General features: G+C 43.6%; 1 protein-coding gene across 8 annotated transcripts in view; it reads right to left on the bottom strand.

Moving 5' to 3' along the window:
- ddx4 (DEAD (Asp-Glu-Ala-Asp) box polypeptide 4) overlaps positions 1-16210 on the bottom strand; it is a 167571-nt gene that overhangs the window by 41534 nt on the left and 109827 nt on the right. For all 8 annotated transcript variants that reach the window (XM_070868835.1, XM_070868875.1, XM_070868859.1 and 5 more), the window contains 5 exons: positions 13828-13970; positions 6382-6534; positions 5674-5828; positions 3868-3997; positions 1726-1892 (listed from right to left, as the gene is read on the bottom strand). In XM_070868835.1, the coding sequence (XP_070724936.1) occupies positions 1726-1892; positions 3868-3997; positions 5674-5828; positions 6382-6534; positions 13828-13970 (748 nt within the window). The remainder of the gene's footprint in view (positions 1-1725; positions 1893-3867; positions 3998-5673; positions 5829-6381; positions 6535-13827; positions 13971-16210) is intronic.

Here is a 16210-nt window from a genome sequence, read left to right as displayed (position 1 = left end):
GGTCAATACATTAACAATGGCAAAGATGTGAACGATTTAAAGACTGGCTATTCTGTCAATACTAATGAATGGCTATTTGTTTGAAATAAATTCGTGAGGTGCACCGTCTGCTGCCTGCGTTTCAGAATGTATCTGGGCTACATACATATCATAAGCCTGCCTGGTTACAAATCAAAGGGAAGGCTCGAGCCTGAATAGACTACCAACCCACCCTTTCTTTCAATGACTGTCTGACCAACCTGTGACAGAGACTGTAATTCCTGTATTGGAATGTTCAGTCACCCAAGAACTCACTTTTAGAGTGGAAGCAAGTCTTCCTCGATTTCAGGGGACTGCCTAAGATATATATCTAAATAACGTATGCTGATAGAGTGTCCAGGATAAGAAACAGAAAATCATTCCATAAATTACTGTAATTACTGGATACATCCTGTACTTCCAAAACAATTTCTTGCATCTTCAAAAAGCTGATCAGACCCAGTTTCGAGTCATACAATCATACAGCACAGGAGGCAGCCATTTGGTCCAGTGTCTGTGCTTTCAAAGAGCTATCCAATTAGTCCCGAAAATGTTTCCTTTTCAAGTTTATATCCAATTCCCTTTTGAAAGTTACTATTGAATCTGCTCCCACCACCCTTTCAGGCAGTGCATTCCAGATCACAACCACTCGCTGTTTAAAACATTTCTCCTAAATCACATCTGAATTTATTTAATAGGTGAACAAATAACACATATCTATAACCGACGTATAAATTAGCTTAAAGAAACATTATTGGCCAGAATCTGCTACATTTTGCAGTTAACTGTAGCATACATCATATTCATTATTTTCTGTAGTCTTTGCAACCAAAGCACTAAAACTTTAATGTTTTTTTTAATAATTCATTCGCAGGATGTGGGTGCCACAGGGAAACCCAGCATTTATTGCCCATCCCAAATTGCCGCTAACAGCAAAATGGCTTGCTAGGCCATTTCAGGGGCCAGGTTGCTGTGGGTCTGGAGTCGCATAGGCCAGACCGGGTAAGGGCGGCAGATTTCCTTCCCTAAAAAGGACATTAGTGAACCAGATGGGTTTTTAACGATAATCTGGCAGTTTCATGATCACCATTACTGATACGAGCTTTTTAAATTTGATTTATTTAAATTAACTGAAGCTAAATTCCCCAGCTGCCGTGGTGCGATTTGAACTCGCGTCTCTGGATCATTAGTCCAGGCCTCTGGATTACTAGTCAAGTAACATTACCACTATACCACCGTTCATGGTCTAACCTATCTTTCTGAATATTTAAATCAACTTGACTCAACTCCATTCATTGCGCACTCAAGCCAAAACATAGTTGCTACAGATTGCTGGATTTGAATAACTGTCCACTACATTCAAAAGCAAGTACAAGTCATATACATAACTGAGAAAAGTATACAGTGGGGTTGTTTGAATGAAGCTTGGCTCCTCCCTCGAGCTTTGGAGACAGCAGATAGATAACTGCAACATTTACACGTAGTTAGGCTGGGGACATAATTGGCAACAGCTGCCTTTTAATCTGATTTATGGACTGAAGGGACTGCTGCCAAGCCAAGACTAGACAAAGCTAGCTTCATTTTAGACACAGATTCAGTATGGCTAATTTGCTTAAGACTAAGATTCAGTACTGCTAATTTGCTTAAGACAGACTTTTAAAATGAAAATTTCCTATAATGTTGGAGTATGCTCATGTTTCAATTTACCTTTGAATCTCTTCAGGAAAGGTGGCACTGAACATCAAAGTCTGGCGGTTTTGTTTAGGTGACATATCAAAGGAGTTGACTAGTTTTCGCATGTCTGGTTCAAATCCCATATCCAACATACGGTCAGCTTCATCTAATACCAAGTATTGCACCTTACCAAGGCCAACCTGGAAATAATGAAAGGTGGTAAATCTTGGTACGCTGATCAACATCATGAGCTACCACCAAACTGTATGGCCCACAGATGGAGAGGGGAATGTCAGCCACCTAATTAACAGTGACCTTCATTGGAAAGTCCTTGAGATACATATTGGTCTTTAGAGCCTGGGGAACAATAACTCTTATTTATATAGCACCTTTAACGTAGTAAAATGTCCCAAGGAGCTTCACAACAGACAAACAAATAAATTTGACACCAAGCTACAGAAGAAATTAAGGCAGCTGATCAAAAGCTTGTTTAAAGAGGTAGGTTTTAACGAGCATCTTAAAATGAGGAAAGAGGGGAAGAGAGGCACAGAGGTTTAGGGAGGGAGTTCCAGAGCTTAGGACCCAGGCAGCTGAAGGCACGTCCACCAATGGTTGAGCAGTTATAATGAGTGATGTTCAATTGGCCAGAATTTGAGGAGCGTAGACATCTTGTGGGATTGAGAGGCTGAAAAAGATGAGAGATAGGGAGGACAAGGCCATGGAGTGATTTGTAAACAAGGATGAGAATTTTGAAAGCGAGGTGTTGTTTAACTGGGAGCCAATGTAGATCAGAAAGCACAGGGGCGATGGGTGATCTTGACTTGGTGCGAGTTAGGACACAGGCTGCTGACTTTTGGATGACTTCAACTTTATGTAGTGTGGAATGTAGAAGGCCGGCCAGGAGTGAGTTGGAGTAGTTAAGTCTAGAGGTAACAAAAGGCATGAATGAGGATTTCAGTAGAAGAGCTGAGGCAGGGGAGGATGCAGGCAATGTTATGGAGGTGGAAAAAGGTGGTTTTAGTTATGCCGCAAATATAACATAATAGGAACAGGAGTAGGCCATACATCCCCTCGAGCCTGCTTCGCCATTCAATAAGATCATGGCTGATCTGATCATGGACTCAGCTTCACTTCCCCGCCCGCTCCCTATAACCCCTCATCGTTTAAGAAACTGTCGATTGCGGTCTTAAATGTATTCAATGTCCCAGCTTCCACAGCTCTGAGGCAGCGAATTCCACAGATTTACAACCCTCAGAAGAAATTTCTCCTCATCTCTGTTTTATATGGTCGGCCCATTATTCTAAGATCATGCCCTCTAGTTCGAGTCTCCCCCATCAGTGGAAACATCCTCTCTGCATCCACCTCGTCAAGCCCCCTCAATCTTATACGTTTCTATAAGATCACCCCTCATTCTTCTGAATTCCAATGAGTAGAGGCCCAACCTGCTCAACCTTTCCTCATAAGTCAAGCCCCTCATCTCCGGAATCAATCTAGTGAACCTTCTCAACTGCCTCCAAAGCAAGTCTATCCTTTCGTAAATATGGAAACCAATACTGCATGCAGTAGTCACTCATTTCAGGGTCGAATGACACCTAGGAAAATACCCAATTTTAATTTCATTAAGTACAACAAAACAACAATCACACAGGTGCTATAAAGGGCATTCTGCTATACTCAATTACTGCCCAGGTGGTGGACAAAAATCTCCCCCCATATCTCAATGTTATGAGAAAAAAATGTAATGGGCGTACTTTCCAACAGCTTATCAGTACCCTTCTGCATTATACAGAAAGCATCCCAAATAGTTATTGGATACGAGTCACAACCAGTCAGAATAATGGTGGAAAATGTTTCACCTCAGGAGATGACAAGTCTATGCTTTTGTCTACTTGCAGCCCCCACACATTCATTCTTCCCTCAACGATGGGGTGGTTGGGACAATTTAGAGACACCACCATCTCTACTGTTAAGGGAGGTGGTTCTAGCTTCTCGCTAACACAAGAAATGTTACTGAAGTTGCCCAGTTGTTCATCAAGTGCACAATCCATCACTAATCTCAGCCTCAAGTTATTCGGCCCAGTTGTTCTACCACAAGATGGCATAAGACACAGGATTTTGCTAACACTAAATTTCTATCACAGATTTTGGGAATGCAATGACAGACTAACAGCTTACTTTTCCTTTAGAGATAATATCTAAAAGTCTTCCCGGGGTGCCACACAATATATTACAGCCTTGCAAAACCTGACGGATTTGATGACCTGTACTCGTTCCTCCATAGACCACAACAGGTCTCACGACAGTTCTGTAATATTGAAAAAAACAGGATACAGAAGTTAATACTTAGGTAAACAGTTAGGCAACTTTTACCCCACAACAGCAAGTTTTTACAAAGCAAATTTCTTTGATATTGGCAAATTTGTACATTATTTTTAAAAAGTGAGTGCCTCAGGCCACATTAGTTATTGACCTGCTTTGTAAATAAAGTGTGGCCTTGACCTCCCTGTGCCTTGCCAATTTCATTTCCCCTCCCATTTCCACCCGGACCGCGATCTTTGGCTTCCAACAGTGCTCAACACAAGCTTCAAGAATAGCATCTCTATCTCCCAAGCACTCTACAGCTCACTGATCTGAACTTTGACTTTATTATTTGACTGCAGACCCAAAGTAAATCTTCCATTTTCTTTATATCAGTGCTGTGTTGAGAGGCTGGTCTGCCAGAGACCAGGGAAGAGATTAGGGTGTAGACCCTTCACCAGAATGCAGTGCTGGCAGGGGTCTGTGCTCATGGGGGTTAGCCTACTTCCCTCCTCTTTTAGGGTTTAGTTGTCTTCTATCTGCATTTTATCTTAAGTACCAGTGCATTAAATTTGCTATTACCACTTACACCCATTCTCCCCCCAAATCTTTTTTCTGTGGCTATCTCCCACGTTTCATCACCGCCACAACAATTTGCATGCTCTTTTTGTATGTTTACATTACCACATAGACCATCCTTTATAACATTTATTCTTGGGATGAGAGTCACTGGCAAGACCTGCACTTATTGTCCATTCCTAGATGCCCTCAAGGTGGCCCTTCTTGGTCTACTGCAGTCAGTATGGTGAAGGTGTGAGCTCCAGGATTACACAGCAATGATGAAGGAACGGTGATACATGCCCAAGTAAGAATGGTGCGATTTGGAGGTGATTGTGTCCCCACACACTTGCTGCCATTGTCCTTCTAGGTGGTGGTGGCAGCAGATTTGGGAGGTGCTGCCATCTGATCATTCAACCCATTAACTTCCTCTTTGATTAATACATCTTGTTTTGCTTCCCCCTCTCCTTTGTACTTGCTCTTCAACCACACGAACATACTTGCTGATCTTTTAGTGTTCAGTTCTGATGCAAAAAGTGTACAGTCAAAATGTTATAGGCTTACAGCACAGAAACAGGCCTTTCGGCCCAACTAGTCCATGCTGGCATTTATGCTCCATTCAAGCTTCCTCCAGTCTTTCCTCCTCTTTTTAAAAAAAAAAATCAGCGAAACATTCTATCCCATTCTTCCTCACGCCGGTCTAGCCTCCCCTTAAATGCATCTATAGTATTCGCTTCAATCACTCCCTGTGGTAGTGAGTTCCACATTCTCACCACTCTTTGGGTAAAGAAGTTTCTTCTGAATTCCCCATTAGATTTCTTGCTGATCATCTGATATTGATGGCCTCTAGTTATGCTCTTCCCCACAAGTGGAAACATTCTCTCTGTATCCACTCTGTCAAAATCTTTTATAACTTTAAAGACCTCTATTAGGTCACCCCTCAGCCTTTTTTTAATTTCCAAGAGAAAAAAAAAAAGAGACCCCCAGTTGGTTCATCTTTTCTGGATATATATACCCTCACATTTCTGGTCTCATCCTTGTAAATCTTCTCTGCACAAATAATGACTCAACTGCTGTGTATTTTTGGCAGTATACACACCTGCATACAAACTTTTATTTACTTACCCATAAGAAAACTTCCGAGCTTCCAGATATATCTGATTGATCAGCTCACGTGTTGGAGCTACAATAACTACTTCTGGTTCTTGTCGTTCCTTGAATTGACTGGATGCTACATTCCCCCTCAGCAGCATTTCTATTATTGGCAACAGGAAAGCAGCCTGTGATAATTAGATATCAAAAATAGTCACTGGCTCATCATAACTAATGCAGAAAAGAACTACACAATCTGCATCAGCACCTCAAAGCTCGAGGAGAAAAAAAGCTCATTCTTATAATCCAGTAATTCTGGCTTGAAAGTGCATTGAGCAAGGACATTCAACATGGGATCATACATGAAAAAAAGTGACTTGGATAAGGTATCAGAGGGCAGCAGATGCTTACGGAACAGAGTGAGGCAAGATGATTAGCTAGCAATTAAAAAGTACAAATTTTCTTCAAGGCAGGGACTTAAACTAAGATACATCACAGACAGCAGCAATCACTGTTCAGGTAGTTATTGTTCATGTACCAACCCAAATACTGTTCAAGAGTAGAACTGTTGGCTAGTTTACCCCTTCCTTAGCTCAAGGATGCCAAGGCTTAATGTCAATGTCAAAGTACATATATTATAGGATCATTACCAGCACATTGAGATTTGATGGTCGCATGGATTGTTATTCTTTCTTTTATAAAGTTGATCAGTTTCATAGTTTCACTGTTTCTACTACTCACTGTTTTCCCAGAGCCTGTTTGGGCACAAGCCATCAAATCCCGGCCCGAGAGTATAATTGGAATCCCGTGTTTCTGAACAGGTGTAGGTTTCAGATATGCTGCTTTATTTATATTCTTGTTCAAAGTTTCACACAGATGAGCTTCATCAAATGACTAGTACAAAACACAAGACAATCTTTAGTTATTTTCTTTTTACACTGAACTTGATTACTGTGTACGAACCTTTTATAAAACAGAGCTCAAAAGAAATTCTCAAGTGGGGACTGTCCCGAGTGCATAGCAGTTAAGAAATTTGAGTACAAATATAAAGGAAACAAATTGTTGATTTAGGGTCCCAGAGTATGCACATTCGCATCCGAATACCCAAGTTTACAATGTTTATTAATGGGGGTGGGATTAGGGCAAGAGGTCTACTTTTAAAATGGAAAGAGTTTTTAAATATGGTCATACAAAAAGGCACAAAGCAGCAGAATTATAGACTTTAAAATACTGTTTAAAGCTGGCAAAATAATGTTAATGAACAAGCATGTTTGGGACGCAACTTCGCATTCATTGGTCGATTTCTACCTGTGCTCATCATCTCTCCTCCTTTCCCCACCCCCATCACACGCAGTCCCTCAGTAAAGGATGACTTGCTTCCACTGCAAAAGTGAGTTCTCAGGTGACAGGAGTCCAATGCGGGACCGACAGTCTCTGTCACAGGTGGGGCAGACAGTGGTTGAAGGAAAGGGTGGTCAGGGAACTTGGGTTGACACAAGCTCCTTCCACTGTCCACATTTGGTTTCTGCTTGTTCTCGGCAATGGGACTCTAGGTGCTCAGCGCCCTCACTGATGCTCTTCCTCCACTTTAGGCGGCCTTGGGCCAGGAACTCCCTAGAGTCGGTGGGGATGTTGCACTTTGTCAAGGAGGCTTGGGGGGTGTCCTTGAGGAGTTTCCTCTGCCCACCTAGGGCTCGCTTGCCATGTCGAAGCTCCGCGTAGGGCACTTGCTTTGGGAGTCTCGTGTCAGGCATGCGGACGATGTAGCCCGTCCAGCGGAGCTGATAGAGTGTGGTCAGTGCTTTGATGCTGGGGATATTGGCCTGAGCGAGGACAGACGTCGGTGCGTCTAACCTGCCAATGGATTTGCAGGATCTTGCAGAGGCAGCATTGGTGGTACTTCTCCAGCGCTTTGAGGTGTCTGCTGTATATAGTCCACATCTGAACCATAGAGGACATGTAGGACATGTATCACTACTACTCTGTAGACCAGAAGCTTGGTGCCGGGTTGGAGTTCCTGGTCTTCAAACACTCTCTTCCTCAACCCAACCATGGTGATCGGAACAAAGCAGAGATTTAAGCACAGTACACCAAAACCTAGTACAACCCAAGCAACTTACAACAGACGTGAACTATTTTTAAACTTTTAAATCCCTGGTCATTTGCGAGTCCAACCTGAATGAAAATTCTATTTTGGTTTATATGCTAGCACCAAAGCAACAGTATTACCAAATCTTCATTAACATACATGGGGATGGAAAGGAAGGATTTCACTTTTGCCCCCATGAACATTGCAATAGCAAACTGCTCTTAGGATAAACTATAACTTGACCTGCAAGGAAAAATAAATGGTATACCTTCAGATTCCTGGTATGGGGATTTTGTCCTTTGAGAGATTGAGTAGACTAGGCCTATATGTTCTAGAGTTTAGAAGAATGAGGTGTGATCTCATTGAAACATACAAAATTCTTACAGGGCTCGACAGGGTAGATGCAGGGAGGATGTTTCCTCTGGCTGAGGAGACTAGAAGGGGTCAGTGTCTCAGAATAAGGGGTCAGCCATTTAGGATTGAGATGAGGAGAAACTTCTTCACTCAGGATGGTGAATCTCTTGAATTCTCTACTCGAGGGCTGTGGAGGCTCAGTCGTTGAGCATATTCAAGACATTGATCAATAGATTTTTGTAAATTAAGGGAATCAAGGGATATGGGGATAGTGCAGGAAAGTGGACTCGAGGTAGATCAGTCATGATCTCATTGATTGGCAGAGCAGGCTCAAAGGGCCGAATGGCCTACTCCTAATTCTTATGTTCTTAGTATGGCCTTCCTTAAGAGTGAACTTTATGCTTTCCATACAATTGCCTAGAATGGGGAAAACCATGCACTACTGTCCATCCCTTAAGCTTGCAACAGCCTCAGAAATTCTATATACTTTGCTTTCTTTCTTCACCTAATTGTCTTTCATGAAAGAACAGAAGACCACCAAGTGAAACTTGTGACATCGCTCATGAACAAAATAAATACATTCATCTTCCTGCAACTGTCACTCTGCTCATCATCCATTCCCTCCCTAAACCTCTCCACCTCCTCTGAAGAGGCTCCTTAAAACCTACCTCCAACCAAGCTTTTGGTCACCTGTCCTTCTGGCAGGGTGTCAAACTTGGTTTGATAACACTCCTGTGAAGCCTTTGGAATGTTTTACTACATTAAAAGGCACTATATAAATGCAAGTTATTGTTTTTTTTGCCTTCCTCTGTATAGCTCTTTGATTTTCTCAAAATAGCCAAAGATCCCCTTTTAATGAAGTCTATACAATAATAGTGATCTGGTTAAGACTTCCTGAGCATCTGTATTTTCCCCCAAAAAAACCCTCACTTTCACAAGTATTACTTCACCTGACCTTATTGCTAAAGATTTCCCTTCGTAATAGTTTGCGACCAATCAAGCAATCTATTTTTCCGTATTTTTGTTCTGCTTTTCTGTGGGGGCCAGGGGAGGATGTTTGAGCAACAAGGGATAGCTGTTCAGTCTGTCAAATACTGCCCACTCTAGAAGATAATCTTTTTCTTTGAAGGGAAAGTGCAGTCAAAAATGACCAAAAAAACCTAGCTCTCTGCCTCAAACGTCAGTTAATTACTGTAACCAGAAAACCAAACGGTCAATGTAATATGCTATGATGTCAAAATGGAACAGTACATCAGGCAATGTGGGGTAAATCCTGAGTCAGGCTACTTCAAATATAGATTTTTTTTTTTTTTTAAAAAGTGTTAGTGTTATTACAAAAATCTTTAGATTGAGAAAATATGATGCATGTCATAATATTTTAATAGTTCAATTATATATACACACCCCTTTTCAAATTCAATGTCTTGGTTTGGGTGACCATGGCCTTTCATAGGCCTCAAGTTTCGAGCTGCGCACATCCACACCCATTTTCTGTGCCCAAAAGAATGTCAAAAACTCACGGAGGAATTCTCAGCCTCCCAGCAGCTTGCTTGCAGCTCGGCGTGGCGCGCAGAGATCAGCGGGGGGCGGGGCCACAGCGTCATCGATTTTGAAAGTGCGGGGGGGCGGGGCTAACTCACAGCCGAAGATGTCGTGCCGGCAGCTCTGCACGTGCGCGTTGGAGCGCGCGCAGTAAGTTTTAAAAATGGCCGTGCCAATGTTTGTAAGGTACAGGAGGAAAAGTGCTGATTTGTTTTGTGGAGCTGTGGAAAGGCTTGGGATTGAATCTTGGTGATTTTGTGTGCCTGAAGGAGTGCTTTTAGCAACACTGTTGAAGAAATCACCTGCTGAAATCAGTGAGTGCTGCTAAACTTCCAGAACAAGTGCTGCATCGGTGCATGCAAAATAAGGACTGTGTTTTGAAAAATCAAGAGTGTCAATTCAATGCAGCAATGGAACAACGTCCACCAAGAACAAATAATTTCTTGCATGAGGAAGTGGAGATATTAGTTAACTTCATTGAGTAGAGATGGCAAGAGCTAGATACCAGCAACAGAGGTCGCATAAAAGTGCCACCCAAAAGAGAAGAAATAATGCTGGAACCAAGTTGCAGAAGATTACTGCGCAGTGATGCATATCATGAGATCTGGAAGCCAGTGTAAAGAAATGGCACGACCTTGGTCAAGTCGTTAGTGCAAGTAATATTTTCATTTTTTAATGTAATTGTAATGTGACTATCTGTATGTCCCACCCTGCAGAAAGACGCACACTGTAAAAAGTTGTATTTTAATCTTTGCAGAAGAAATTGGTCCACAACAAAAGTGAAGCAACTTGAACAGGAGGAGGCGTGCCCAATCTGCATCCACTGACACCCTTGGAACAGAGGGCAGCTGCCATGATGAGTCATATATGGAGAAAAACAATCGGTATAACACAAGCTGGGCCCGCACGCGAGGAAGGGGGTAAGTCCTGAAAATGCATCATGGCCCTTCAAATCAACCTGCTACCTTGCCTGCTATGTGTGAGAGTCCTCATGCCACGCATCCTGCCCCCTCCTATGTTGCTAAACATTTGACTGTTCCGAGAGGAAAAGGAGGAACCAGAAGCGGACAATCCAAACTGGCTGCAGGCGTCGATGATTGAAAGGTCTTCAGGGGAGACCTTCCAAATTAATATTTGAGCCCACATTAAGGGGCATCAGAGTTTCAATCCCTTCCATGGTTTTGATTCCGATGTTGCGGGTCCCAGTGGTGCTGGTGATATAATGGGGCAGTTTACATCCATTCACCCACCGTCCCAGCTCGCGACTCCCAGTGGAGTGGTGCCTCGAGGCAAACCCAGGCAGAGAAGGAGATTGGAGACACGCTCTCCTGAGATGCAGCTTGCAACAGATGAGGCTCAGGTTGTGGCATTGGGTTTGGAGACCAATGAGCTTACCCGATCACTCGTCGGCAGCGTCAAGTGCAGTGGGTGAAGAGGCGACGGTACTGACGGGAGAAATAGCAGTAATGACACGGGAAATGAGGGAGGGAATGTCCGAGGGAGTGCAATCGACGGTACAGGCCGTCAGGTAGGGCCTGGGTGAGGTAGCTGTTGCAATAAGGGCACACAGCCCGACAAATCAAATGAGACCCCCCCCCCCCCCATGAAGAAGTGAACATTCACTGAGATGTGGATGAGAGTTGGTTGCAGCCTCTCTGCTGCTTTTGTTCTTGTTTCCGGAGGCTACTTGCTGCACCCCAGAGATTGTCGGTAAGTTCACTGTTGTGTGCTACATCACTTAGCCATCATGAGGCAGCAGCACCTGGTAGTGGAAGACCCACCTGCGGTGAGAGTAGCTGATGATAATGATCTTGAAGATGCAGGTGACGAGGACGATGGCGCCATGCAAGTGTCTGAGACTGGAGCACGATACCAGAGAAGGGTGGGCCATCGTGCCCCTTTAATGATTGCTCAAGCTTTGCTGATGCCAGAGGGCTCAGCGACAACTATTCCACATGGATCATGTTTACTATTTGGAATTGTTCCGTAATGTTGTGTTGATGGAACATGATTCAGTTTTAAATGTAAAATATATTCTCTTCGGTTTAACTTTTGTACTTAAAAGTAAAATTTGATACAAGAATAATTTATCACTTATAAACTGGTAAATTTAAATAACTTACAAAAAACTTTTAATTTGAGAACAGTTACAACAAGCAACAATAATAATAATAGCAAAGAAAGGCTGCACCCACACATCTCTCCTCCACCTTATTCCAAGGCCCCCCACTGTGCTTGGTCTTGGGACACTATCACCCCTGCCCGCAGGCAGTGGCGCAGTGTTTCTGGGCTTGGTACCAAGCTTATTCTTTCTAACATCTCGGGTACTGCACACCTCGGGAGGAGTCGGCAAGTTGGAGGGCTTGGCTTTGGGGTCTTCAGAGGCTAATGTGGGGATTAGAGTGGGAGTGACAGTTGATTCTGTCAGTGGGCGCAAGGTCTGGGCGTGTTCCCTTATTGCAGTAGCTAACTCCAACAATCGCTCCCTCATATGCCCAGATAGTGTCTCAACTACCTGCAACATTTCCTTCCTCATGGTCAGTGACATGGTTTGCACTACCTCTGACATTCCCTCCCTTATGGCCACTATTCCCTCACTGATGATCCCGGGTATCGTTCCCATTTCTCATATCGTTGCTGTATACACCTCAAGTTGCTAGAGAAATATCACCAACGATGTCTCCGCAAGATCCTACAAATCCCCTGGGAGGACAGGTGCACCAACATCGGCATCCTCATTCAGGCCAACATCCCCAGCATTGAAGCACTGATCACACTCGATCACCTCCGCTGGGCAGGCCACATAGTTCGCATGCCAGTCATGAGACTCCCAAAGCAAGTGCACTATTCGGAGCTCCTTCACGGCAAACGAGCCAAAGGTGGGCAGCGGAAACGCTACAAGGACACCCTCAAAGCCTCCCTGATAAAGTGCGACATCCCCACTGACACCTGGGAGCCCCAGGTCCAGGACCATCCTAAGTGGAGGAAGTGCATCCGAGAAGGAGCTGAGCACCTAGAGTTTCAACGCCGAGAGCATGCAGAAATCAAGCGCAGGCAGCGGAAATGGCGTGCGGCAAACCAGTCCCACCCACCCCTTCAACGATTATCTGTCCCACCTGTGACAGCCTGTGGCTCTCCTATTGGACTGTTCAGCCACCAAAGAACCCACTTCAGGAGTGGAAGCAAGTCTTCCTCGATTCTGAGGGACTACCTATTATAGCGATCGTTGCTATTACTTCTCCTGACAGTCCCGCTACCTCATCACTCACCCCACTGATGGCGTCCAGGAGTGATTGGGTAAGTTCACTGCTCTCCGCACTCAATGACATCATCTGAACCACATCTGTTAGATCCTGCACCTCAGGAGAGCATGGTCAAGCTCTCCTTCCTTCTCCCCATGGGTGTGGCTCGCACCCCAACACTGGGACCCACAGTCTGGGATGGTGGGGTCCTGGGTGTGCCTCGCTACACCACACCACTGGGACCCACAACCTCGGAAGGTATGAAACCATGGAATGCGCGTCCAACGCAACATCAAAAACATAATAATTCCTCCCCCCCCCCCCCCCCCCCCCCCGAGGCGACTAGGCACGCTATGCAGTGCCAAATTCGAATTACACATTGGGGACACTTTGGCAAAATATTTCCGGCACATTTCTAGCCTAGAAATGTGAGCGTAACTCTGGCAATACGCCAGAAAACAGGCTTGGGGAAAATTGAGCCCATTAAGCCATAAGCATCAGAAGGGCCAAATTCAAATCCCAGTCTGTACCATAGTACCTCATTCGGGGAAGGAGTTTGGTTACAATAGTTGGTCTCAGCACTCCAGTTAGGAAGGAGCAAAAAGGCTAAAGTTGCTGCTCCCAGTTGTTTTCCAGTTACTCCAGTCAAAAATGCAGGTGTGGACATTAGATGAGAATAGGATTAGATTCAACTCCAAAGCCTGTCAATCAAATAGCCTGCCGGCACTCACTGCCAAGAGTCTCGCATGAACACGGACGACTTGTAAGAGATACCAGAGGATGGCAGCACTGTACAACATCAAGATATTTATTTCCATATAATATAACCAATCGGCTCTCGGCCTCTTGCAGTCAAGCAAATATCCCAACAGAGGAATAGCATAATTTACCAGATCTGTAAATGTAGTTAGCATATTAGCTCCACAAATTCATAGAATTCAACAAAAATTCAATACCAACCAGTATTGCAGGTGGAACATTGAATCCTGAAACATCCACAAGAATGTCATCATATTTATCGAAGTTAATACCAGTCTGAAAGCGAGCAAAGATGGCACCTTCTTCTTCAGGTGGTGGAGGAGGAACATAGGTCACTTTGGGACCTTTGAAGAAATACATGAATTAGATTTGTATTTGTATAATTGAAGTCTCAATATCCTATTATAACTAAGAGTGTAATGTTACTTGGGCAGTCATTTTCTTTTGTACAGGGGTAGAGTAGATGAGATGGCAGAAAAACTTAATACAAGGTAATTTATGCAAAACAACATTTAGTTACATCTATATACCAAAGCAAAACATCAAGTGCATTCAGCCATCTATTAGAACAGGAAGTTGCCCAACACACCAGTATAGTCACTGGGAGGAGTGTGCGGAAATTAGATTGCATGGAGTTGTGGAAGAAAAGGCAAGTTACCAGTCATTTCATACTTTCTTGTATTCTGTTTGAAAAGAGCGGAAGCCTTGGAAGTAAGGTACGGTCTGCTGCTTTCACTGCTGACGACATGAATAGGGCCTAAATAGTTAGAGATGTCTCCTTCCCGCACTAATAAAATGTGGATTGAATGGGAATAGGCTGTGCATGAACCAAATGCTATTTATTAATACTTAGCCTGGTTGCACATGTCAAGACATCAAAAGAGCTAAATACCAGCAAGATGAAAGTTAAGACAGGAAATGTACAGCAGGTAATACCATTAACAAAAAAGCCCTGGGGTTAATTTCCAGAGGAATAAAATTGAAAAGCAGAGAAGTTTAGTAAACTTGTACAGAACCTAGAATGGCCACACTTGAAGTACTGTGCACTGTTCTGATCACCATATTATAAAAAAAAAGGATAGAGGCACTGGAGACAGTGCAAAAAGAGATTTACTAGGATGATACCAGAACTGAGGGGTTAAACCCATCAGGAAAGACTGAATAAGCTGGGACTCTCTTCTCTAGAAAAGATGATTGAAGGGTGACCTGATCGAGTTCTTTTAAGATTATGAAAGGGTTCGATAGGGTAGACTAGATAAATGTTGCAAGTGGTTGCAGGAGAGACCAGAACTAGGGGTTATAAATATAAAATGGTCACTAATATATCCAATAGGGAATTCAGGAGAAACTTCTTTACTAAGAGAGTTGTTCGAATGTGGAACTCGCTACCACAAGTAGTAGTTGAGGTGAATAGCATTGATGCATTTAAGGGAAAGCTCAATAAGTACTTGAGGGAGAAAGGAATAGGTGGATATGTTGATGGGGTTAGATGGGAGGAGGCTCATGGAGCATAAACACCAGTTAGGCCAAATGGTCTGTTTGTGCTGTAAATACTATGCAAGTCAGTCAGGGGCACGATTCCCACCCAACGAACCCTGAATTGATGGTGGTTAAGTACAAGATTAGACTCCAGTGCTGCCTGCCGCCAGCTCTCTCCCGTCCCCGTCAAATCTCGTATCAAAAAAATGTACACTTGCAAGAAGTCTTTTAAAGATTCCTACTTTACAGGCAGGTTGGGGCTTGTCGTCCAGATTTAAACCCAATGCCAGTAGTCTGAACTCCAAAAGGTGAACTAAGGGAAGTGCCATCTTTTGGACAAGTTCACAAAAAATAAGTTCTACAGTACGATTCGACAGCGCCTCCCAAACCAGCAACCTCTACCACCTGGAAGGACAAGGGCAGCAGGTGGATGGGAACACCACCACCTCTAAGTGACATACCATCCTGACTTGGAAATTTACCGCTGTTCCTTCTTCGTCACTGGGTCAAAATCCTGGAACTCCCTCCCCAACATCTCTGTGGGAGTACCTTTACCGCACAGACTGCAGCGGTTCAAGCCGGCGGCCACCAACCACCACCTTTACAAGGGCAATTGGGGATGGGCACTAAGTGCTGGCCTGGTTAGCGATGCCACAACCCAGGAACAAATTTTTTAAAGACAAAAATCAGGACTTCTGGGTCCTGGCCCACATCCCACTCAATTATAACTCCCAAAATCAAGTCAACGAGTTATTAATTTCTCAGCTATTTGTGGGACCCTGCTGTATTTACTTATCCAACAGTCAATGCACTTCAAAGTAACTAATTCTACATTAAGGACTCCGGTGTGATGAGAAGCCATATATATGCAACTCTTTCTTTAGCATCTTAGTTGCATATCAATTGCTGGCAAGTACTCTGGATTAAATGTAGGTATCGGTTAATGTGTTACTTATGTGATTACATGGGTGTTTCATAAGTGCACCCTTAGGAGCTACATGCATGTTCATTCAAGTTACCAAAAATCACAGCATTTCTAATATATCAGCATCTATTTGGATTACAATTTTTTTTTTTTTAAAAAGGAGACTTCATCTGAGCACAA

This window comes from Pristiophorus japonicus, chromosome 2, assembly GCF_044704955.1.
Source record: "Pristiophorus japonicus isolate sPriJap1 chromosome 2, sPriJap1.hap1, whole genome shotgun sequence".
In the NCBI taxonomy this organism is placed as follows: domain Eukaryota; kingdom Metazoa; phylum Chordata; class Chondrichthyes; family Pristiophoridae; genus Pristiophorus; species Pristiophorus japonicus.
The sequence above is the reverse complement of the archived record's forward strand: the minus strand, read 5'-3'. Positions and strand labels throughout refer to the sequence as shown.